At 39.1% G+C, this 25226-nt stretch overlaps 1 protein-coding gene and 1 long non-coding RNA gene across 6 annotated transcripts in view; one reads left to right on the top strand and one right to left on the bottom strand.

The window, feature by feature from the left end:
* Positions 1-1635: 1635 nt before the first annotated feature.
* Positions 1636-9128, bottom strand: MRPS30 (mitochondrial ribosomal protein S30). Its single transcript, XM_058719304.1, has 5 exons — positions 8482-9128; positions 6745-6890; positions 5903-6008; positions 3995-4171; positions 1636-2003 (listed from the first exon to the last, which is right to left on the bottom strand). The coding sequence occupies exons 1-5, from the start codon at positions 9065-9067 to the stop codon at positions 1714-1716; spliced, it is 1305 nt and encodes a 434-aa protein (XP_058575287.1). The 5' UTR covers positions 9068-9128; the 3' UTR covers positions 1636-1713.
* LOC131505580 (uncharacterized) overlaps positions 9057-25226 on the top strand; it is an 80070-nt gene continuing 63900 nt past the window's right edge. For all 5 annotated transcript variants that reach the window (XR_009258475.1, XR_009258473.1, XR_009258468.1 and 2 more), the window contains exon 1: positions 9057-9184. This is a non-coding gene — a long non-coding RNA (uncharacterized LOC131505580). The remainder of the gene's footprint in view (positions 9185-25226) is intronic.

Genomic DNA, 25226 nt, shown 5'->3' with positions numbered 1-25226 from the left:
CATGGAATGTTTGTGATGATTAAACGAGCTAGCATGTAAAATATCGAGTCCACGCTCTAGAATATAGTTAAGTGCTATGTGAAGTCCTGACCTATACACATAGGTATGTATGTATGTATTTATGTTATGTTCTCCATTTGTCATGAGAAATATCATTACAAGAGAATGAAACAGGTGCTACTACAGAGGTAGAAGTATTCAAAGGATGAAAATGAAACATGAATTAAATATAATCAGTTTAGGGAATGCAACGGCATTTCTACTGAATCCAACATATCTTAATTACATAGGATTTTAAAGGCACTTTAGTTTGCACTAGCTCATTTAATCCTTAAACTTTGGAAGATAATTTTGTTTTGCAGAAATAAAGGATGGCAACTCAAATTGCTCAAGGTACAGAGTTAGAAAGTGAAAGCTAAGATTAAGAAAGGTGTCATTGTACTTGGAGCTTGGTAAGGTCGCTTCTCTCTACACATCTGCATTTTTCCATCAGGGGTAAATGGAAATGCAATAGACAGGTTGAACAGACAGGACCCCGGGTAGAGAACAGTATTCCAAGGTTTGGAAACTGCTTAAATAAACAAATGGTGGTGTGTAATTACATGGCTTTCTGGGTAAACTGAAACTAATGTGCTGAAGATGGAACATAGCACACTGCCTTGCAAAGCAAGCTCTTGGCTGAATTGAATGCCATTGTTCAAATGTTATTCCTTTAGTTTAGCAATCATTTGCGGCAAATAATCCCCAGGCTTCCGGCTGAGGAATCTATCAATGTAACTGTGGTCTCCATCTTGAAAGAAAGATAACAAGAGAGGGAGGGTGAGAGGGAGGAAAGGAGGAGGGAAGGAAAGAAGGAAGGAAGGAAGGAAGGAAGGAAGGAAGGAAGGAAGGAAGGAAGGAAGGAAGGAAGGAAGGAAGAATGAAGGGAGGAAAGGAGGAGGGAGGGAGGGTGGGAACAGAGATTTTCATATGACTACAGTACATAATGGGGTTTTTTAAATATTCATAACAGGAGGTTATATAAAATAAAAAGCAGCATGACTATACAAAGGTAATTCTTTTTTCCTCACTAAAATGTTTCAAATGAATCTTAATTCTCAACAAGGTTAACAATTTTATCAACTGACAACTGATTTTGAAACATAATCTTTGGGATGGAGCAAATTACATAAACAGAAATATATTAACATTACTTCTTAGTGCTAAGAACCTAAATTCCACATATTTCACCAGCTATATTATTAACCATCTGTGAAATTGTGGAGAATTCACTTAACTCCCCTGGGCCTCAGTTTCCTACCTTGCAAAATACTGTTCAGTTTGAGTAGGACTCTGAAACTATCATGTTATTAATGAAAAAAATAAAAACAAAAAAGAAAACTATAACACATCTACACACTCAAGCTTTTGAGTTACTGCCCTTAAAATACTTTCAAAATAACATGTAATTAATACCACATATTGAAGACAGCTCAGTCTCATCAGTTAGTCATATATGAATAAAATCACCTTAAAATCAACATACTATATTTCAAATGGAATCTTTCAGTGTGTACTCTGAGCAGAATGAGAGGTCTAATCACAGGTTAACATATGAAATATTTGTCTCAAAATAATGCAATTGACAGTTACAGGTCTCGTCATTAAAATTCTTTTTATTTTTCCTCCAGTGAAATTTAAGTATTCCCAAAGTCCTGAATCAATGATTTCTTCTTAGTTTTCCAACACCTGTGATTTATCTTCTTTTGGTCTGTTCAGTAGAAAGTGAACTATCTGAAGTAGGACATCATCATTAAAACCTTTCACATTATTATCTTCGATGGTTTCATAAAGAGGCTTACTTTGTGTTCCCCAACATATATTTTTACGAGGGTTATTTTGATCAGCTTGTGTGGTCAGTGCCAAAGTATTTAACTGGTAGCAGAAAAAGGAGAAGTATTTTCCATCTGTGATCACTCCCTGAGAGACAAAAGGTCGAGTAACATCTGCTTCACTCCAGAATCCTAGAGAAAAAAGTTACACTGAAATTTACACATAGAATATATTTTACCAAAACCAAATATACACATTAGAGGGATCAAAAATACCACCTGAAACCTAGATATTTTATCTACCAAATTCCTGAAGATCTTGAAGTCTTCCTCATCTTCTCCATTCTAATCCTATATTCTATTTCTGCATCAAAAATTATTTCCTCCCTTCTAACATCTCCAAACTCAGGACACATTCTCAACAACTTGGGCCTTCAACAGCTTTCAACCTTAACTCACTTCACCTAAAATAAGCAGCAAGCTCGATCTATGCCGATGTCCCCTGTATCTGGTACTAACCACGTGCATCATTACTGACTTCAAATACATTCCCGTGTTCCCAGCACCAGCAGCACCTGCCATCCAGTAACCATTATGGCCCTTTACTTCACCAAACCTAAAAAACATACCTTCAGACTTTCTAAGGACTTCAATCATGTCCTTAGACAAATTCTGTATCTTCCCTGACATATTTCAAATTTGGTTTTATGAGGTGCCGTCATTTTGTCTTGTGTATCTTGTGTCATAAGGTTCCAGGAGGCCTTTGAAGCCTTTACTACTCAAATTTGCTGGCTGCTTCTTGTTCTAGACTGACTGGTTTTAGTACTTAGTGCCAGGGCCAAGCAGTAGTATTATTTCTTCATACATAGCTTCTATCAGCCTTAATGAAGATAGCCAATGAATAATATTGTTAGTTTTGTAATTAATTACAGGAAAAAAGAAGCACTTTATCTTTAATGCATAAACAGTGCCACTCTAATCTATCTTTGAGAAAGATTCCTTTGTTTCTGCTTCTGTCCAATCCTATTCTCATTCTCTCCATTTAAGTCAACAATTGTGAGTAAAAAATTACAATAAATTATACATATTTACATATCTATCTATCTATCTAGATAGATAGATATGGAAAAAAGTGAGCTTGGAAATAATTAAATCAGTATTAAAATTCCTCCTGGGAACTCATATAGGATTAATCTGGTTGGTTACATATTACAGTTTATCACTTCGGGTTTTGTAATAAAGCCCATGCTTCACATTGGGCTCTCAAAGTCCTAAGTGATATGGTTGCTGGCTTCCTCTATCTCTTCCTCCATCATCCTCCCCCTCCCTTTCTTCATTGTTCTTTAAATACTTCAACTCTGTTCCTACCTCAGAGACTTTTAGTTGTATTCCTTTTGCCTGAAAGTGTCTTTCCCCCAAGTTTATGCTTAGGTAGCTCCTCAACAGTCAGGTCTTTGATCAAATGTCATTTTTTGGAGACCTCTCATGAATTACTCCATTTAAATAGATTCTGTTCCATATCCCATCTGCACCCCATAAATCATTCTATCCCTTATGTAGTACTTTTCCTCCATAGTATTACCACTAGCTAAAAGTATTACATGTTTATTATCCTTTACTCTTCTCACTATAGGCTCCTGGACAGCAAGATCTGCCCACCTCAATTCAACACTGTTATCTCCAAGGCCAACAGTGCTTGGTTCATAAAAACCATGCATTCACTATTTACTGAATGAATAAACAACCTCTTAATCCACCACATCCTGGATATAGCCCTCAAAGATATTACATAGGAGAGTCGTAATTTAATCTGAAATTTAATCCACCAAAGCACTTTCCTTTTCCGGCTTCAGAAAGCTGCTATCATCTACAAAGTTGACTTGGTTGGTTATAGTTATTCACATGCTTGAGAACATCAGAATAAAATTCATTCATACAAAACTGGTCAAAGTGAAAGATCAAAATAACTATCTAAATGCCACTTGCCAACTGCAAATGTTAAATATTTAATTATGAATTTTAAAACAACTGTATTTTGTTGAAACTGCAAAACCGCAACCAAAGTTCTCAACGTGATAAGATTCAACCTACATCTTAACCCAAAGAAAACAATTTAAACTGGTAAATTCTTAAAATGTCACAGAAATCTTCCAAGAACGGCAATGGCATAAAATTAGTTTTACCTTGATACATAGCTTGTGCTCCAGTCCAAGCAAAAAGACTTGCGATAGCATTGGCTCTAAAAACAACTTCTATCTGATCAGCACAGTTTTGTTTCAAAAGCCTTTCCCTTTTTAATTTGTCAGGTAACAGATGAAACTGGGTATGACCATAACAGTATGGATCTGCTGTCTTTGAGCCTGAAGAGCAAAATAAAAACATTTCATTTTTTTTTTTTTTTTTTAATTTTTTTTTTCAACGTTTATTTATTTTTGGGACAGAGAGAGACAGAGCATGAACGGGGGAGGGACAGAGAGAGAGGGAGACACAGAATCGGAAACAGGCTCCAGGCTCTGAGCCATCAGCCCAGAGCCTGACGCGGGGCTCGAACTCATGGACCATGAGATCGTGACCTGGCTGAAGTCGGACGCTTAACCGACTGCGCCACCCAGGCGCCCCAACATTTCATTTTTAAAAAAATTTTTTTTTTTAATGTTTATTTATTTTTGAACAAGGGAGAGAGCATGAGAGGGGGAAGAGCAGAGAGAGAGGGAGACACAGAATCAGAAGCAGGCTCCAGGCTCCGAGCTGTCAACGCAGAGCCCGACGCGGGGCTTGAACTCACGAACTGCGAGATCATGACCTGAGCTGAAGTCAGATGTTTAACCGACTGAGCCACCCAGGCGCCCCAAAATAAAAACATTTCAGATGAAATGTACATGTGAACATGTGCAACACGTCGTTAGTCTTTGCTTCAAACCCACCCTTCTCCTCTACACATCATGTGATCACTATTCAAAATACACAATTGGGAACGTTTATTATTTATTTCAAATAGGGAAAAGAATAGCCAATATTTCATAAAATGCTGATATTCTTGAGTTTAGTAGTAGTCTTTTCAACGTTTTTTATTTATTTTTGGGACAGAGAGAGACAGAGCATGAACGGGGGAGGGGCAGAGAGAGAGGGAGACACAGAACCGGAAACAGGCTCCAGGCTCCGAGCCATCAGCCCAGAGCCTGACGCGGGGCTCGAACTCACGGACCGCGAGATCGTGACCTGGCTGAAGTCGGACGCTTAACCGACTGCGCCACCCAGGCGCCCCAGTAGTAGTCTTTTCAACCAACAGTTCCCATAATTCACTCTAAGACCATAATGACCCAGAGGGAGCAGGTCTGGAAGACTAGTATAAAGTGGTTTCTTAAAACCATCAAATCGACTAGGAATTAATAGACAAAAAGACAGCAAAAGTACAAGCTGCACAAGGACAGGTATCAGGACTTATTAACTTTTATATTCTTAATGGTTATCACAGTGTGTGGTACTAACAGAAGGCTTTTATAAAAAAAAAAAAAGAAGAAAAAAAAACAATCACTGCCTCAAGTCTGATTCTATACCGGTTTACTTTTGAAAAAATACAAATTACTTTTTTTACACAATAAATCAACAAAGCCTAATACATGTAGCTATTTTTTAAAGTACTGCTAATTAAGTAGAAACAAGTAAAATTTTAAATGGTGAGCTGAAAGAATATTTTCTTCTCAATTTTCATGCATATTGCAACAACCTGAGATTACGGATTATACCTCTTTGTAAACTATCTGAAACCTCTTGGTCGTCAAGAATTATGTAAATTTGCATGGGATCCTTTGGACACACTGATGGCACAATATTTCCAAAGGGAAACTTATCAGGGCGCCTGGGTGGCTCAGTCGGCTGAGTGTCCGGCTTTGGCTCAGGTCACGATCTCACAGCTGGTGAGTTCAAGCCCCATGTCAGGCTCTGTGCTGACAGCTCAGAGCCTGGAGCCTGCTTCAGTTTCTGTGTTTCCCTCTCTCTCTGCCCCAACCCACTCTCATTCCGTCTCTGTCTCTCTCAAAAATAAATAAACATTAAAAAAAGAAAAATTTAAAAAAAGGAGGGAAACTTACCAATAAATATGGTATTTTCATATTGTCGTTTGAATAATGGAAGTTTGTCTGGCTTACAATTCATCACAGGGATTTCGACAGGTACAGAATAATCCAGCGGCACAAACTTAAAGGAAAGTCATAAGTGAGTTCACAGAAACACTAGTATGTACACATTTTACTCACATTCCTAATAGATTTAAAACTCTTAAAATGAGATTTTTTTTTTTTTTTTTTACAAAATGATTTGGTAACACCACCAAGTGGGCCAAATCCAGCCAGCCACCTACTTGACAAAGTTTTACTGCAACATAGTCACACACATTCATTAACATATGGTCCATAGCTGCTTTTACAGTATAAGAACTAAGATGAATAGTTGCAACACAGACTTATGGCCCCCAAAGCCTAAAATATTTACTGTCTGGACCTTTACCAAAAAAATGTGCCAACTTCTGATACAGACGCAAAGACAACATTCAAAATATACTTATTTTCTCCAAAAGAGCTGTAATATATAAAATGACCAGGTTATAATTATAAAAATGCCTTGATTGATGATTAGGCAGTGTAATCTATTATAAATTTCAATCATAAACTATTTTCAATTGTTTCTGTTTTTATAGTAAGAAAAAGTATGGTCTTGAAAACTGATGCCTTAATCTTATGATTATTTGACCTTTAAGGACTAGACATTCCATAACAGGTTAAAAAGCTAAAAAAGAATTTCAGATGAGATGTACTTGCAAAAAACTCAAAAGGGACCCATCCAAAACTTTTTATCCTACTAAGCCCATTACCTAGGCTGCCTACGACATTTCCTCACCAGATGTCAGTAGATATATAATGCAACAAACCCTTACCTCTGGGAGTTGTTTGGACATTCGAATCTGGTTGTGTGGTTTATCATTTATTTGGTATCGCAGAGCATCAACTCGACCTTTCCGATGACCACTAGGAATAATTTCTTCACCACACAACCAGTAAAAGTGAACTGGGCGTTTACAATCTATCAAGAGATATTCAAAATTTTCTTATCTCGTCATTTAGATAAATTTGGTTATTATTAAAATACCAGCAATACAGAACTCAAGAATAATTGTGTAAGTGAAAAATATATCAAAAATTACTCTGATGTAAGATAGAGTCTGGCTTATAGGATGATTTAACTTCAATGATCAGGACTTAAGCTCAAACACTTATTGTCTACTTGTGCGATGCATCACACACTAAACACTGTAATGAAAGAGGTTTCTCAGTTAAGAATAAACAACGAAAGTAAGACCAACAGGAATATCACTCATGAAAAAAAGTAAGTTTTTTTAGTAGTCAGAGCTGTCTTAAGAATTACTAATTCAAGGGTCGCCTGGGTGGCTCAGTCGGTTAAGCATCCGACTTCGCTTCAGGTCATGATTTCACAGCTCAGCTCATGGTTCCAGCCCATATCGGGCTCTCTGCTGATAGCTCAGAGCCTGGAGCTGGCTTGGGATTCTGTGTCGCCCTCTCTCTAGGCTCTTCCCCTACTCACGCTCTGCCTCTCTCTCAAAAATAAGTCAATGTTAAAAAAAATTTTATATAAAAATTAAATTTAAAAAATTACTAATTCCATCTTCACAGTAACTCTCAAAGGTATGTATGGTTGTCATCACCTCCATTTTATAGAAGAGGAATTTGGGTCTTGACAAAGTCAAGCAAGTTTCCCTAGGCCAACAATCAGGAGTCAAAATCGGTGAGGCTTCGCTCAAGACTACTTCTTTCCCAACTGCGAGTGAAGTAAAGTAGCACGCACGCTACAAAACTCAGCTGAACACACATCTACACTTACAATAATAACATTAATCCAACAGGTATTTATTAAGACACCTACTAGGCGGTAGATATAAAATAAAGAGGACATCAGAAGCACTGACTTTTAAGACTATCCATTAATTATTTTTCAAGTCTGCACTAAGCAGTTCATAAAAGTTGCTGACTGTTTCCTGGGAGCCCAAAATGGCTAGGTTTGAATCCTGAACTCCAATCTACCAGCTAGAGGCTCTCGACGAGGTTCATTTTACCTTTTTGTACCTCAGGCTGTTTTTCTCCCATTTATAAAACAATGCTACCTGCCATAAACGGTTATTGTGAGGATTAAATTGGTTGGCACATATACAATTTAGAACCGGGCCTGGTACACAGTAAGTACTTAGTAAATGTCAGGTATTTTAATCCCTATCACCCTATCACCTTTAATGTTCACAATTCTATGAGGAAGTGAATTGACATAAAGTCACGGGACGTTTTGGTGGAAGAGCCAAAAGCCAACTCCAGGTCTGTCCCCCCTCTAAGAGCCCCTTTTCCTAACCAACACTGCTCTTCCGTTTGGCTGGATCTTCACAAAGCAGAGCCAAGGACTGGAGGCGTGCAAGGTTGTGCAGCTAGTAGGTGGCAGCACCGGCCCGAGAACCCACCCAGTCTCCAGACTGCTAGTTCAGTACTATTAAACCTGGTGGCGCCCAGCATGGCAAGAAAGGACTAGGAAAAAAAAAAATGACAACGCAGAGAGAAAGACATGAACAGCTCCCACCACCCTCGCCCGACGTGGCGGCCCCAAGGCTCACCGAGGGCGGCGGTGGCCAGAGCAGGGTTGTGTGCGCTGAGCAGGCCCAGGAGGGCCGCCACCAGCTGATCCAGGAAGGGCGAGGCGATGGCCTCGCGGTCCTGGTAGAGGGGCGCGCGCCGCTTGCGCCGTAGGTAGAAGTGCTCCTGCAGGAGGCAGTCACACGCGGCGGCGCGCAGGGCCTCCAGGTCCAGGGTGGGCGATGGCTCGGCGGGCTCGGCGGGCGGCGGCGGGAGTCCCGACAGGAACACTGTCTTGGTGAAGCCCTGATACCAGCGGTCAGCGTTCAGCGCGAAGGTCTGCGGATAAACCACGTACTTCATGAACTGCATCTTGGTGAGGATTCGCAGCTTCTCGTCCACCGACTCGGCCGCGTGCACCGTCGCCTGCCACCGCTCCACTCGCCGCTGCCGTGCCGCCTTGCTTTTGGCAGTCAGAGAGGCCACAATCGGCGGGTAGCGAGCGACGGGGGTTGCCGCGACAACTGCGCCGGTCACTTCTGGAGCCGCGACAGCGGCCTCGGCCGCAGTGTGCAATGACAGCCGCGACCCGCGGAGGGCTAGCCTGCAACACCTGGCCGCCGCCATCTTTGCTCGGGGTTTGCAACCCAGAGGTTAATTTCAGCAAATGTCCCTGCCCTCTTTGCCGTAAGGACCAATGGAAAGCGGGATTTGAGAAGGAGGCCGATTCTCAGAGGGCCTGAGGTACGTTGCGTCATTCATTTCTTAGCCAATCATATCACTCCTCCAACTTAGTTTCCAGTGTCCAGCAGTGTTTGTAGACCGAAGGCAGAACTTGTGTGCCAGTAGGTTTTCCACCGGCCTGGCTGGGAAGAGCGAGACTTTTAAGAAGGAATTGCCGCCACCTAGGTTGCTCTTCCCACCACGGCACAAACCTCCTGCAGGAAACCATTTAGGAACGTTCTCCACCGTAACCTCTAGCCCTTGGTTACATTTACTAGTCTGCATTTTGTGTGGCACATCCACCTCTGTGCTGTTTTAGTTCTTAGCGTTGAAATTTGTTAAAAATATTGTTCTAAAATGTTTTATTGATAATACGTTATTTTTTAAACGATGCAAGCAGCACTTATAAATGACTATTACTAACCTTTGAGAAAATAATTCCATGTCTCTATGCTAATTGATATGTAGATAATTGGCTTGTTTTAATTCCCCTGATTTTTCAAAACGGGGAATATACTTTTACTTGGCTTTAACTGGAAAAAAAAAAAGGAAGGAAATAATAAAAAAAACCACTAAGGAGTTATGTTCAAATTTTGCTTTGTGTTAAAACTCATTATTTCAACATGAGTTGATTCCTACTAATCTGTGAGCTCCTTGAAGAAAGGAACTTTTATTTTTTTAATCCTCAGCAATCAATACCTGTGCGTTGTAGGTCATCACTAAATACCAGCTGAAAATGTCACCTAAATCACTAAAAAGTTTAGCTTATTTCAGGCAATCTAGTTTATGGACTCACTCTCCATTACAACTAGGAACTGGAATCATGTTTGTTTGCATTTATTGCAATAATTCTTGAGGGTACTGAAAACCAAACATTTTGTTGCTAAAAGGAAGTTGTGACCTATGTATACCTTTGCATAAGAAGTGATGGTACAACTTAACTATGAAGTTGCAGGTCTATTAAACTGACATTTAGAAACATATACTTTAAATTCATTACAATAATATCTTCTGTGAGAAGTTGCTAGCAGAATTCTCAAATATCTTGACATTAATATACCAAAAGGAGGACATAAGAGAGTTAAGATCTTTAAACTTTTTTCAGTATTTAAAAGGTAAAAGCAACATGTTCAGTATTACCCAAAGTGACCCTTCTTTGTGTGAAGAAATCATAAATATATTTTTAGAGAATATATCATAGAAATCCTAGCTCAACAGTTGTAGGTAGTTTCGTACTATTCCAACATAGATTTTAGGATTAGAAAACAGAACTAGAGACCAATTAACACTGTAAGAACAGTATTTTCAGAAATTGCTTTTGTACTTTTTTGGTTTGTGAATCAAAATAATTTTAATTATCCCATATTTGCTGATTGTCAACATTATGAACCAAGGAGGGAGGCTCTGGGAAAGGAAAGAGCATGCTTACTGAAGGCTGGGGCAGGACCACATAAGTATAAACAAAAGAGCATACTAGTGAGAAAGAATCCAGTCAGGATCATTTGGAAAGAAGTAGGCTTTCTTTCCAGTATGATCCAAAGTTCTTATATTACACACAAAGAAAGAGATATAAAGGGCAAGTCATACAGCATGGTAGGGGCAGCATCGGGACTAAAATCCAGGTTATCTGCCTGTCTGTCAGTTGTATTTAATGAATAATTATTTAATGTATTTTATGTGGTAGGCAGTGTACAAAGTGCTTGGGATACTCAGTGAACCAAACAGACAAAAGCTTGTACTCTAACAGAAGGAGACACACAATACAATATAAAAAATGAGTAAATGATATGATTTGTTAAAAGGAAGTAAACGTTATGGGAAAAAAAACAGAGCAGGGGAAGTAAGGCTCATCAATGCAGTCTGCAGGGAGAGGGTTTGCAATTTAAAGTATGTAGTCAAGAGTAATGCTCATGGAAAAGAAAACACTGGAGTGAAAGCCTGAAGGAAGTGAAGGAGTGATTCATGCTAGTATCTAGGGAAAGAGGATTCCAGCAGGACGCTGAGATAGAAACATACCTGGTGGGTTCAAGAACCAGGAAGGCCACCAGTGAGACTGAAGGAAATGACACATGTGGAGAGTAGAAGGAAATGGTATTAGAAATGGAACCAGAATTTATAGGTTCCCAGAGGCAATTGCTAGGATTATTAAGACTCTTCATAGTCGGGGAGGAGTGGGAAGCCATTGGAAATTTCTACTCAGTGCTCGCTTCGGCAGCACATATACTAAAATTGGAAATTTCTACTCAGAGGGAGGTCCTCGTGTGTCTTAGGTTTTAAAAGAATTACTCCATGTATTAGGTAGCTTGTGTGATTTAACAACAAAAATGTATTTTCTCCTAGTTCTAAAGGCTGCAAGTCTGAGATCAGGGTAACAGTATGATTGGGCTCTGGTGAGAGCTCTCTTCTGGCCTGAGGACAGCTGCTTTGCAGTGTCCTCACATGGCAGAGAGAGACTAAGCTTGCTGGTGTCCTTTATCATAAGGAGAGAAGCCTGTCAGATTAGTGTCCTAATTGTATGACCTCGTTTAACCTTCATTACTTCCCTAAAGGCTCTACCTCCAAATACAGTCACATTGGGGGTTACAGCCTAAACATACGAATTTTAGAAGGCCACAACTCAGTCTAGAACACTATGGCTGATTGGGAAATAAAGATTGTGGAGGGTCAAATTTGGAAGCAGTGAAACCATTAGAAGACAATTTGGCATATTTTTGATTCTGGCTAGAAGCAACAATAGCAGTAAAGAAGGTGAGTGGTTACAGATTCTGAACCGAATGTAGGTATGAGAAAGTCGCCCAGTCAGATAAGAGAAGGTCTATGGACAAGAGATGCATTTTTCCTTTAGTCTCTCATATTTTTCTGGGGTGGATGTTGGAGAGTGAGTTGATTTGGGGAAGGAAATAGGAGAATTTGTGCAACATGAATTTATCTATTTATATGTGTTTATATAATTGAGACTCTTCTGGGGCGCTTGGGTGGCTCAGTCATTTGGGCGTCCAATTTCAGCTCAGGTCATGATCTCGTGGTTTGTGGGTTCGGTCCCCATGTCAGACTCTGTGCTGACAGCTCAGAGCCTGGAGCCTGCTTCAGATTCTATGTCTTCCTCTCTCTCTCTGCCCTCCCCCACTTGCACTCTGTCTCTCTCTCTCTCTCTCTCTCTCTCTCAAAAATAAACACTAACAAAATTTAATTGACATTCTCCTGGAAGAAAATGGATATTAATGTCTTCCGTAGTAAGGTTGCCACTGGTCTTCAATTTAAATATTGTAGTCAAAGGCTATGACATTCACCAAGGATTTTTGAGCCCTCTCTACTTGATTCATTCAATAAATGTTTATCAAGTGACTTATTATATGCCAGCATATATGTGTTCTAGGTACACAGGTTATGGCAGTGAAATAATGGCTTTCATGGAGCTCACATGCTAGTAGATAAAATCATCTAACCAAAGAATCAAATATACGTGTCTATGTTAGATGGTGATAGGAGGTAATAGGAAAAATACAGCAGGGAAGGAGACCAAATAGTATAGGGTTGAGCGGAGTGATTTCAATAGGGCAGAGAAGCTCCTCTTCCCTGCCCCCCCTCCCCCCCGGAAGGACAGAGCCACGTGGACATCCAGAGGACAAATCTGAGAAAGGACAAAAGCCACAGTATACCTAGAAAGTGGGAAGAATAGCGTGGAGGCCAGTGGGCTAACATGGAATGGGATGTTGCCATTTTGTCAGTGACAGCCAGTATCTTACTCAGAAACAGGTTCTGATGAGTTGGGTGATATTTATAATCACAGTTTCTCCCCCCTGTCGTGGTTGGGCATCAGAACAGTTCTGCTGATGTTTGGGTGAGACAAAAGCTGCCTAGTTGATTGTAATCCTTAGCCAAGCTTCTTAGGTCTGCAACTGAGGATGTGGGAAGGAAATGGCAACAGGATGTTTTCTATGTGCAGATATGGATGGGAGTGACAGCTGGTACTTTTGAGCTGTTTCCTTCACATATATTTCTTACCTGGTTGCATATATAACACATTTACATAAAACTGAAAATATAAAGTATTACTAGGGGAGGGTGTGTGTGTGTGTGTGTGTGTGTGTGTGTGTGTGTGTGTATGTGTGTGTGCGCGCGGGTGTGAAGTATTTTTGATGGTTGGTTTAGAATCCACAGGAAGGAAGCTAAGTATCTACATCTTATGCCAGGTACCATATTAGATATTTCATATGTGTCATCTCCTGTAATCTCACAGTCGTGCTCCAAAGGGAATATTATTTTTCTTCTGGTTTATTTGCAAAATCATGGAACTCTTGCTCAGAACAAAGAGTAGCTAAAACAATTTTGAAAAAGAAGAATAAAGTGGGAGGATCAGGCTGCTTGACTTTAAGGCTCTCAAGATCATCATCAATGGAAGAAAGATAGCCTTTTCAGCAAATGGTGTTGAACTAGACATCAACAGGTCAAAACCAAAACAAAGTAAGAAAAAGAAAACAACATTTGACCTCTTACATCTCTTGGAAAAATTAAAGTGGATCAAAACTTAAACATAAAATTATTAGAAAAAAATAACTTGCAAAGTACCCTCTTAAGAACTTGAAAAGTATAAGTTTGTATTTATCATTCTTGGTGGTGGTGCTGGTGGCATTGGGGGTAGTTAAGCAGTACACATGTAAATAGGGGTGTAACTCTTGTTTTGACAAAGTATATATGTTGGCCATTTTCATAATTGAAAATTTCAACTACAAAAATAACTACACGTGAGAACACGTCTGTGATTTTCACTCCTCAAGATAAGTTTGATTAACAAGTAGACAGCATTTCAGACTTACAAGAAACTGCTAATTCAGGATTCTCCAACTTCTTGGTTAGCTTCTTTTATTGGTATTCTCTTGATTAGAACTTGCTACTTTTCAGCATGTTTACATAATTTATAATCAATGTTTTACAAAGGCAAATCAGAGCCACTGGAGGGGTTTAGTGTCCCCCTTAAAATTAATTTTTCTTAAATGATACATGGCCAAGCTAACCAATGCAGAGTCCAAAGAATGTGCAGTAAAATTCTCTGTTCCTTCCTCATTCCCAGTCCCTCCTTTTCCTTCTCCAAAGGCAATTACTGTCAACAGCCTCCTGTACATTCTTCTAAAGAATGACATTCCTGCATAAGAATATCTATGTACATATACACATACTCAGAAGTCGTGTGAGATGCTGTTTATTCTTGTTACTGACTGCCTATTCAAGCCTGCTCTGAAAAGCTATTTCTTTCCTGTATCTTGGAAAAAATTTAGGGCAAGTTCTATTATTTTTCTAATTGATCTTAGATAAGTCCTCCAGTTGCTTCTAGGCACAAAAATATCTTAGTCCTATAATTACATGCTCAGTTCAGTGCAATAAGAAACAGAAAAAAAAATGCTGTCAACTTTATTTAAAGTTCTGTCTTCTCTCCGCCCTTTTCCCAGTCGGCCTAGGCTGTCTGCTTGCTGTAGGAGGAGGGCAGGCTTGCCACAGGCTTCCTCTGTTTCCCCACAGCAGCTTCTCACCCAACTCACTAGGCTGCCAAGTTGTGAATCAGGCACCAGTCCACTATCCTCCCAAACTCTAGAAGACCAGTACTAAGCTCCTCCAAAGGGTCCCATTAGAAGGTCATTTTCTAGCTAAGTTGAAGGTAAGGGCATCACCTTTTCTGCCCTCTCAATGACGACGTTGGGGAGACAGATTCTCGGTGTACCCTCTCAGTCTCTCCTGTCTTTTGGGATGGGGGAAGGGGTTAAAAACACAAAATTATGTTCTATAAACTTCTTTGCAATTCCTGCATGGGTAGACTGGCAATTTACCTAAAGTGGAACTAGCTGGTACCTCATGTTTTGGGGCTTTACCTGAAAATAAGACAGCAATAATTATATATACACATATATAGATATATAATATTATTATATATACATATATGTATATATGCCATATTATATATTATCGCGTATACATGTGTGTATATTATATATACATATCTATTATATATGCTACAGTGTATATATTAAAGTATATATTATATGTATAATGTTATGTATGTGTACATATAGAGAGAAATTGAGAGAGAGATGGGGTGAGGGAGAGAGAGAGAGAGACAGAGAGATACCCTCTTTTTTTTCATATGAAATGTATTGTCAAATTGGTTTCCATACCACACCCAGTGCTCATCCCAACAGATGCTACCTTCAGTTTATTCTCAGTTATGCCCTCTTTTTTGAAAGCATTTTTCATATATAATTAAGGACTCAAATATTCTCATTATAAGTTTTGAGTTTTTTTTTTTTTAACGTTTATTTATTTTTGAGACAGAGAGAGACAGAGCATGAACGGGGGAGGGTCAGAGAGAGGGAGACACAGAATTGGAAGCAGGCTCCAGGCTCCGAGCCATCAACCCAGAGCCCGACGCGGGGCTCGAACTCACGGACCGCGAGATCGTGACCTGAGCTGAAGTCGGATGCTCAACCGACTGAGCCACCCAGGCGCCCCATATTTTGAGTTTTATTACATTCTAATACAAGCATTGGTCACCCACTGGAATGTATGGTCATTTTATAAGAATAAAAACATTTCATTAATCAAATCACCCATTTCCTCATCTTTTGCCTTACTAAGAAAGTCCCTGGGGAAAGCAATCTTTCCAGAACATAAAGGCAAGCTTCACAAGGAGAGGCTCTTTGCCACCCCACCCCAACTCTTTTTTTTTTTTTCTCTTCCTGAAATGAAGACGCAGGAAGACATAAACCATCAGGACAAAAGCCCCATCCTAAGAGTGGATAAGAAGCAGAAAAATAGGTGCTCCTGGGACATTTATATCATCTTTAAGTCATACACTAGTCCAGATGCATGCCTCCAGCCTTTTTGTTATGTGAGGGGGGAAAAATGAACAATAAACACAGGTTTATTGCTATGCTATAGATATGTTTATCTGCAATCTGTTTTCTTTTACTCTTGGCTTCAGAGCAGCAGACCTGATCACTGCCTCCCACAAAGCTCATAAAACTATAAATATTTTATATTGATGCTTATATAGAGAGGAAACATATGAATTTTTCTGTTTGAGGAGGATTTATTTTAAATAAAAAGAGAATTAATCTCATACATACCACGAACAGTCCTCTAGGGCAATAGATAAAAGTATAACTCACTTTTTTCCGTAGCTGCATTATAGTCATGCTATGCATTTACCATAATTTATTTAGGCAATCTCTTGGAAGAACATTCAGGTTAATTCAATTTTTTAAATTTCTTTCTTTCCTTTTTTACATTATAAGCAGTAAGGTAATAAATATTTTTAAGTACTGATGCTTTTATTTTCGTGGACTAGACTCTGAAGAGTGGAGTTTCTGGGACACAAATAATATGCATTTTTTTAAAAAAAAATTTAAGTTTATTTATTTTTGACAGAGAGAGAGAGAGAGAGAGACAGAGCATGAGCGGGGGAGGGGCAGAGAGAGAGGGAGACACATAATCGGAAGCAGGCTCCAGGCTCTGAGCTGTCAGCACAGAGCCCGACGCGGGGCTTGAACTCACAGACCACGAGATCATGTCCTGAGCTGAAGTCGGACGCTCAAGCGACTGAGCCACCCAGGCGCCCCGCATTTTTATATTTAGACATATTACCTACCATTATGTTCCCATCCTGGTCATAAATGCACATCTTCTCACATTCTCACCATATTTGCCAAAGTATATGAAATGTCACTATTCTTAATCATACCTCCATATAGGTATTATCTCCCATAATATAAATTCCATGAGAGCAGAATCTTGTCTTTGTCACAGCTATCTCCCTAGCACCAGGAGAATATAGATTTCCACAGTAGGCAACTAAGAAGAGATCTTATCTTTAGGTATATTCTTTTTAAACACACATATATACCCAAAGAATAATAATATAATTACTTTTCAATATTCCTGTGCCATATAGGTTATCTATTATCTTCCCTACAACCAGCTAGGAGAAGAAATCTAGGAATAAATGTATTTACGACTTATTTGGTGGCAGCGAGATAAGAAAGATGGAGGTCTGGTTGGGAGAATATAGCAGGAACTTCTGATTCTTTTGGTGGTCACGTGAATATGCTGTGCTCCTCAGCAGAGACAGGACTGAAAGGGGAGAAAAGAGTTAAGTGGGACAAACATGTGGAGCCAGTAATAAGGTGTCTCAGTCACCTCCAGTGCAAACCTTAAGGGGTGCAAAAAACTCAGTAATCAACATAAATAATAATTTAATGAAACATCTTTAAAAATCAAAATCAATATCAAAAAGTCCATGATGAACAAACTATGAACATTTTTTTAAAAAGGCAGGATCAGGAGAAGCACTGATATAGTCACAGTCTACTCAGAGTCTAGAAGTGAGCCTCGACAAGCATGCATATGATGCTTTCTTAAATGTTAAACAGTGAGTTTCCCTTCATCCTTTTCTCAGTTTGCCGGTTGTTTCTGGTCCTCGCTCCCCACCAAGAACTTTTTAGGAGGGTACCAATGAAATTAAATATACTTTTTTTCTTACATACAGGGCTAGATTTTAATATTGTTTAGTATCTCACCAAACTGATTATACCCTAAGCATGAGGCTACATATTTTCCTATTTCTTTGTCATTGAAATATGAACATGTCTGCAATATAAAGTTTCTGAAATGCAAACGTATATTTCAAATGTTCTTTCAACTTACACAACACAGTGTTCCTTAGGCACATGGCAGTAATCTGTTATATTTGGAACATATGGCTGCATTTGATACATCAAGTGTCTTTTACAAGTGAAGTCATCATCCCAGTTTTATGGAAACTTGTCTGCAATATGACACAGGGGAAAGACCATGATTTTCCTCTCATTATTCATTACATTTTTTTTTCAAATTCACATCAATATAAGTGGGTCTAAAAATTAATTTTTCCTAAAATAACTCAAGTAGTTAAAATAATCTTAAACAACTTATTATAAGCAGTCATCAAAGTATGGTATTCACAGTGGGAAAATAAATTGTTACCGCCTTTTGGGAGAGTACTTTGGTGATACAGTTGAGCCTCCTAAAATGCCCATTACTACTAACCCTGAGGAAATTACTCATAATTCAAAGAGAGTGACTCAGTGTAATTTGAGTGTTGCCCACTCCCAGGAAAAAGTTGAGCTTTGCCCAAGTCGGGGCCAGAGGCTGACCTCTCACTGCACCATTACCATCACTGTCACCACCCCCTACGCGATCTAAGTCCCTGCTGTCTTATCAGGGATGTTTGAAGATCCCAGAACCACTGAACCACATATGGGATCAGTCCTCCGTCTAGGACTGCTTGTCTGTGCATCCTTCCACCCAGCTTCCTGGTCCTCCACCAAGAACACTTTTCCCTCCCCTTTCCAATTAGTGCGCCCTCTGCCCTGTCGACTGTCTTTCTTGCATTTGTGTCTCCACTTTGCCTCTTCCTCTCCTTCCTCTAGGCTCTGTTTTATACAGTCATGCACGAGAAGGAAAACAGCCCTGAAAAGATGGTCTTTACTTCAGGTTACAGGAATTCAATCACTGTTTACCTTGCAGTGACATCTGAGGTAGACAAAATGGTCTCAGGGTAAAAGTGAAAGAGGGGAAGAGGGAAAGACATAAAGAATAACTTGCTTGGCACTTTGCAATATAATGTTTGTTATTTGTCGTAGAAAATTTGTGATCGTAAATAGTAAACATTTGTAATGGCAAATATTTGTAATAGCAAATAGCATACTTACACACAATTATCTAATAACAAGGGATTGTTTAGATAAGGCATCGTACATTTAAATTAAAAAATACTATGAAACCAATAAAATAAAATTTATAAAACAATAAAATGCTGGGGCACCTGGGTGGCTCAGTCGGTTAATGCCGCCTTTGGCTCAGGTCATGATCCCATGATTTGTGAGTTTATGAGTTTGAGCCCTGTGTAGGGCTCTGTGCTGACAGCTCAGAGCCTGGAGCCTGCTTCAGATTCTGTTCTCCCTCTCTCTTTGCCCCTCTTCCGTTTGTGCTCTCCCTCCCTCTCAAAAAGAAATACATAAACATTAAGAAATTAAAAAAAAATAATAATAAAATGCTTTTGAAATAAAGACAAATTTTAAAACCAAGATTTACAAGAAAACCTGCATAAACCGCATGATCTAATAAGACCTATATGCACACAAAGACATGTAGAAAAACCCAGGAAAGAAGTGCAATTAAAATGTTGACGAAGGTTGAAAGCAGGTGATGAAATTATTGGCATTTTTCTTCCCTGTAACTTCTAATTTATCTTTATTCTTTCTTTCTTTTACAAACCAGAACAAAATTTAACTTAGAAGAAGTTAAGAAAAAAAGTAAGATATTACCAGAATCTCAATAGATGCATCAGATATTCCACCAGATGGCCAATTACTTGCTAAATATATCTGATCATATAGTAAATTTCTAACCCAAAGTAGAATTCTGGGTTAGATTGTATTGACCTTCCATGTCAAAGTTTAATTGTCTGCTCACCCAAGTTCAAATTGGAGAGAATAAACTATAAAATTCAAGGGCTAGAATTTGGAAGAAGCTATCAGAAGAAGTGGAGTCAAAACAGAGAATAACCTGAAAGAAGCCAGTGTGGAATCAGAACAAGTTAACAGTTACCCTGGAACAAGCTCACTTTTGGTTTAAGTGCAGGCTTAATGGCCTACAACTTGAACTGACAAAAACAAAACAAAACAGGAACAACAGGATGGTTTGCAGAGGCTTCCCAAGGAGACAGGTAGCAGGAAGAGGACCAAGATAAAAGGCACAATGTCACATCCAGCCTGTCTGCACTGTACATCAATGGGAGAGTAAACAGAATCTTAGACTTGTGCCCACGAAGTGACATTCTGAACTAGCGAGAAAGTAATGTCTTTGACAGAGGAGCTGCCTTTATAGCCACACCTCCATGGTTCCCTGAGCCCAGCAGTCATCAAAATATGAAATCTGTGATGTGGGTTGAAGACTCTGGACCTGAGTTTATCCTTTATATTGTAATGGCCATATCTCTGTGTAGAGTCTTGTATGCCATATAAATTTCGTGTATGATGTTTGAGGCGATGGCCAACTAGGGCAGAACTATGAGCAGATAAATTATTCCATATGAGAAAGTTGCTGATGACAGCAAAGATTAAATATAAGGTGTCAGAATGGAGGCATAGGGAGTTTTAATAAAGCTATTGCAATGGTCAAGAGAAAAATGATGAGAATCTGAACAAAGCTAGCTGAAGTAGTGGTGGAAAGAGCAACCTATAGGAGAGACATTGTGGGTGTATAATGAACGGAATTTGTATGAGGGAAATAAAGAAAATGAGAAATCTTCTGGAATAACTCTAAAGGAAACAATACAGATGGTGGCATCATTTTCCAAATGTGAAGAAAAAATGTTTGTGGGAGAAGAGGATGAATCCAGTTTTGGATAGCTTCTTACCAACCATTTGCTATATGACAATGGAACTCAGGACAAAGCATGAGGCTAGAAATACAGATGTTGCGATCAATAAATATGTGGTAGGTTGAAACCATGAGCATCAGTGAGATTGCCTTAAGACATTATTGAGAATGAGAACAGAGTGGTTTGGAGACTTGATGGCTACCAATATTTTAGGGGTTGACAGATTAGAGAAACTTTGCCAAGGTAAAGGAAGAGAAACCTCTTCAGAGGGAGGGAGAAGGCCAGGAAAGAGAGGTTTGGTAGAAATCATACTAGGGAATCCCAAATAGTGTTGAACCCTGAAGAGAATTCAAATAAGCAACAGATCATTCCTATTGATTTGAGAACAAAGAACGTATTACTGACACAAGTGAGAACACAATTATGGAGTAAACTGAAAACGATATTGCTGTGGGTTGTGTAGGCGAGGAGGTGGAATCCATGAGTTCTTTTAAAAAACTGTAATTTAAGATTGAATACATGCAAGATGATATTGATAACATTTTTCTAAAATTTAAAGAATAAAACAAAATAAACAGGCAGGTACCCAGCGCTCAGTTCAGGAAGTAGAACATTACCAGTAGCTTTAAAGAATTCTCCTTCCACTGAGACCCCAATCTCATCCCTCTTTCTCCCCACCCCGAGGTAACCGCTATCCTGAACTTTGTGTTTGCAGTTCTTTTGTTTGTCTGTATAGTTTTATCTGAGTGAATATTCTTAAATATTTACTCTCTGAAGGTCAGCCCTGGACTTGTGCAGTGAACAACTGTTGCGACCATTCAAGGTAGTGCTAGTTGTATATTGTTCAGTTTTGATGTTTTGGAACTTTTTATAAATGGAGTCATGCTAAGTATTTTCATCTGTGATGAGCTTAGCCATTCAACTTTAGGTTTCTGAGACTTACCTATTTTGGATAGGTAATTGTAGTTTGCTTTTAGGTTATATACAATTACCTTTATGGAAAGATTTCAATAGGGTAATCCTCCTGTTCAACATTTGCATTGTTTCTCATTTTTCGGTATTTCAAATAATCCTCCTTGAATGTATCTTCCCTATGGTATATGCCAGAAGTGGAACTGTTGGGTCATCTTCAACTTTATTAGGGTGTCAAATATTTTTTCTAAGAAATTGTTTCCACTTACTGGAAATTTATCATCAGCAACACTTGATATTGTCAGAGTTAAACTTTTGCTCATTTGGTGTGTGTAAAATGATCCTTTTTGGTGTGGTTCTAATTTACATTTCCCTGACTACTAGTGAATTTGAACATGCTTTAATACATTTACTGGTCATTTATATTTCCTCTGTTCTGACATGCTTGTTCAGGAGTTGTCCATCTTTTTTCAAATGATTTGTAAATGTGTTTTCCAGTTTATGACCCAACTTTTCACTTTCTTTATTGTGTCATTTGATACATATAATTTCTTAACTTCAGTGTGGTCATATTTATGTTTTGCTCATTTTTAAATCTGTTTGAAGTGATACTTAGCAACCCTGATGTTGTAGATATATTACCTGTTTTATTAATTTTTTCACATTTTAATCTTTAATTCATCTGGAATTGATTTTTGTAGATGGTGTGAGATAAGGGTCCATTTTTCATGCGTTTCCTTATGACTAATAAATCATTTCTTCCCATACTACAGGTAGCTGAGATCAATGGTAACATTCCTGTAATAGCTGCATTTCTGGATTTCCTGAAAGCAACTTTCCTGCCTCTAATTTCCTGCATTAACACATTCTCCTGTCAACAGTCAGGCTGAACTCTGAGTGTTACAATACTGTTGAAGGAATAGTCAAATGTAGAAACTTGAATTTGCTAACAAATCTAGACAATTCTAAATGTTTTCCCAAGCAATGGAGTAAAAAAGACAGCTGGGGATAGTACAGAAGGATATCGCAAATTTCAGAGGATGGGACATTTAGGTTTATAGGTTGAGTGATTAGAATAATCACAAATCAGATAGGAAGGATAGTATGTTCACCTGTGCACACATGAGCACACACATGTATGTACACAGAGGCAACCCTCAACATTCTCAAGTTTGGCTTTTGTACATTATTCAGCAAATATTAATATTTCTCAAATTGCCTCTTGTACAATGAAGTTGAACTTTTATGCATCAGAAAATAGTAGACTTCAATCTCTAGTTCAAATAGTAGATGGCAACGGTCCTTAGAATTGGTAGCACTTAGAGATCTATGAGGATCAGTCTAGTTCATTCAGGATTTAAATCATTTGAGTTGTTGAGTTCATCTTTAAAATGGAAACAATAGCCTATCTACCTGATAATAGTATTAGGTTTAAATAAGATGATGCTACTTCAGAGTGCTTCCAAGAGTGATAAACATGTTGTGAATGTTCAATAAATTTTAGCTGCTGTTGTGGTTATCTAGCGCTCTGTCGTCTTTGGGATAGGGATCAGGAAGATGAACTAATCCACACATCCTAATGAGATAACAGACACTACTTTTCCTGAGCCTGCCCTCACCGCCTGATCCCCCAACACTCACACAGTATCTATTTTCTGTTTGTGAGAAGTTTTCATTTATAACACCCCTAACACGTACCACTTGGGATCATAAAATAATATTCTGTAGAGCAGTGATAACATTGTATGGATCCCAAACTAACAGTATCAGCATCACCTGGGTACTAGAAATGTATCTTTGGGAGCCTCACCCTAGATCAACTCAAACAGAAACTCTGGGGGTATGGCGCCCAGCAATGCACATTTTAGCATATGCCTTAGGTCATTCTGATGCATGCTAAAATTTGAGAAACACTGCTTTAGGGTGTCATTCTGGGTCATGGTTGGGAAAAGAATTTACCCCATATGGTACATATAGATTTTAATTAACAGACTACTTACAGAGGGGTAGACAGGGTTAACAGAGCAAATGAGGGATGGTGAAATACTCAAAGACTAGCCACTGTCGTCAGACATGCCCACCTCAAGTTCTGAACGGGCGAAAAAAAGAAAGCATATTACCAGAGCCCTGAGAGACCTGTACTCTGAAGGAGGAACCACTTGATGGGATCTGTCATCATGGGAAATACAAAACAGGGAGGACAAAAGGAAGAAATACCCTAACTTCTCTCCTCTCATATTCTTTATCCAAACCAGCTACAAACCAGTCAGCAAAGGAGCCCCAAGGCAGGCAGTCCTCAGGACTCAGCTTCCCAGTTTAGGGAGCATGGCAGAGAAGGACAGAGAATAGATTTGGAAGCTGGGTGCAAATGGACAATAACCAGCAGCTCTACTGTGAAGCCTGAGCAAAGAGGCCGACAGAAATAGGAGCTGAGCGCACTGTCATTAATATAGGCGGTAATTCGAAAGACAGATCAGGCATCTCCTCAGTGTCTCCTCTTCCTACTTCCAGTTAGAAGGACTGAAATAGTAGACATCAGTTTCAGATGAGAAGATTTTAGCATCATTGAACAAATGGCTATCATGTGATTGACACTGGACTGGGCACTGGGGATTCAGCTGTGACTAAAACAAAATTCTTGCTCTGATGTGCTAGCCTAGGGGGATGGAAAATAAACAAATAGGTAATACTCCATGTGGATAAGCACTCTGGAGGATGATAAGATACAAGATTAGAAAACAGAGAGTGATGATGGGGAGGTTGCTTTTTTAATCAAGTTGATTAAAAAAAAGAAAAAGAAAAAAAGAACTTCACTATGGGGGACGTCTGGGTAGCCCACTTGGTTAAGTGTCTGACTCTTGGTTTAAGCTCAGGGCATGATCTCCTGGTTCATGGGTTTGAGCCCCTGCATCTGGCTCTGTAATGGCAGCTGTGGAGCCTGCTTGGGTTTCTCTCTCTCCCTCTCTCTCTACCCCTCCCTCACTTGCTCTCTATCTCTCAAAATAAGTGAACATTAAAAAAAAAAAACAAAAACAAAACCAAAAAACAAATAAACCTCCCTAAGGGACATTTGAACAGAGAACTGAAGGGAATAAAGGAGTGAGCCTTGAAGATATCTGAACAAAGAGAGTTTCAGGCAGACAAAAGAATAAGTGCATAGGCTCTTTTTTTTTTTTTTTTTTTTCATTTTTTTATTTATTTTTGGGACAGAGAGAGACAGAGCATGAACGGGGGAGGGGCAGAGAGAGAGGGAGACACAGAATCGGAAACAGGCTCCAGGCTCCGAGCCATCAGCCCAGAGCCCGACGCGGGGCTCGAACTCACGGACCGTGAGATCGTGACCTGGCTGAAGTCGGACGCTTAACCGACTGCGCCACCCAGGCGCCCCTAAGTGCATAGGCTCTTAAGGAGCAGAAGGAGGAATGGGAGATAATATCAAAGGTAGCAGAAGTTATTTCCATTGTATTTCTAATCCTATAATGAAATCGGCTTGTTTATGGTTGGTATCCAGGGCTAAGCCCTAAGCCCTCTTTCTGTAAAGAAATAAGGTTTTTATTAATTGTATATTTACAGCAATACAAATTCACTGCATAAGATCTGGAACATTTAGAAACTGTTATGATCTTTTTCTTTCTGTAAATCTTTGTAGTAGTTGTTGTTTGTTTCTTATTTTTGGAAAGGGTGATATGTCCCATCCAATAAATCCCATCATATTTCATAATTTGAGAGTATTTTAAA

The sequence above is a fragment of the Neofelis nebulosa genome, chromosome 1, assembly GCF_028018385.1.
Source record: "Neofelis nebulosa isolate mNeoNeb1 chromosome 1, mNeoNeb1.pri, whole genome shotgun sequence".
Lineage (NCBI taxonomy): Eukaryota > Metazoa > Chordata > Mammalia > Carnivora > Felidae > Neofelis > Neofelis nebulosa.
The sequence above is the reverse complement of the archived record's forward strand: the minus strand, read 5'-3'. Positions and strand labels throughout refer to the sequence as shown.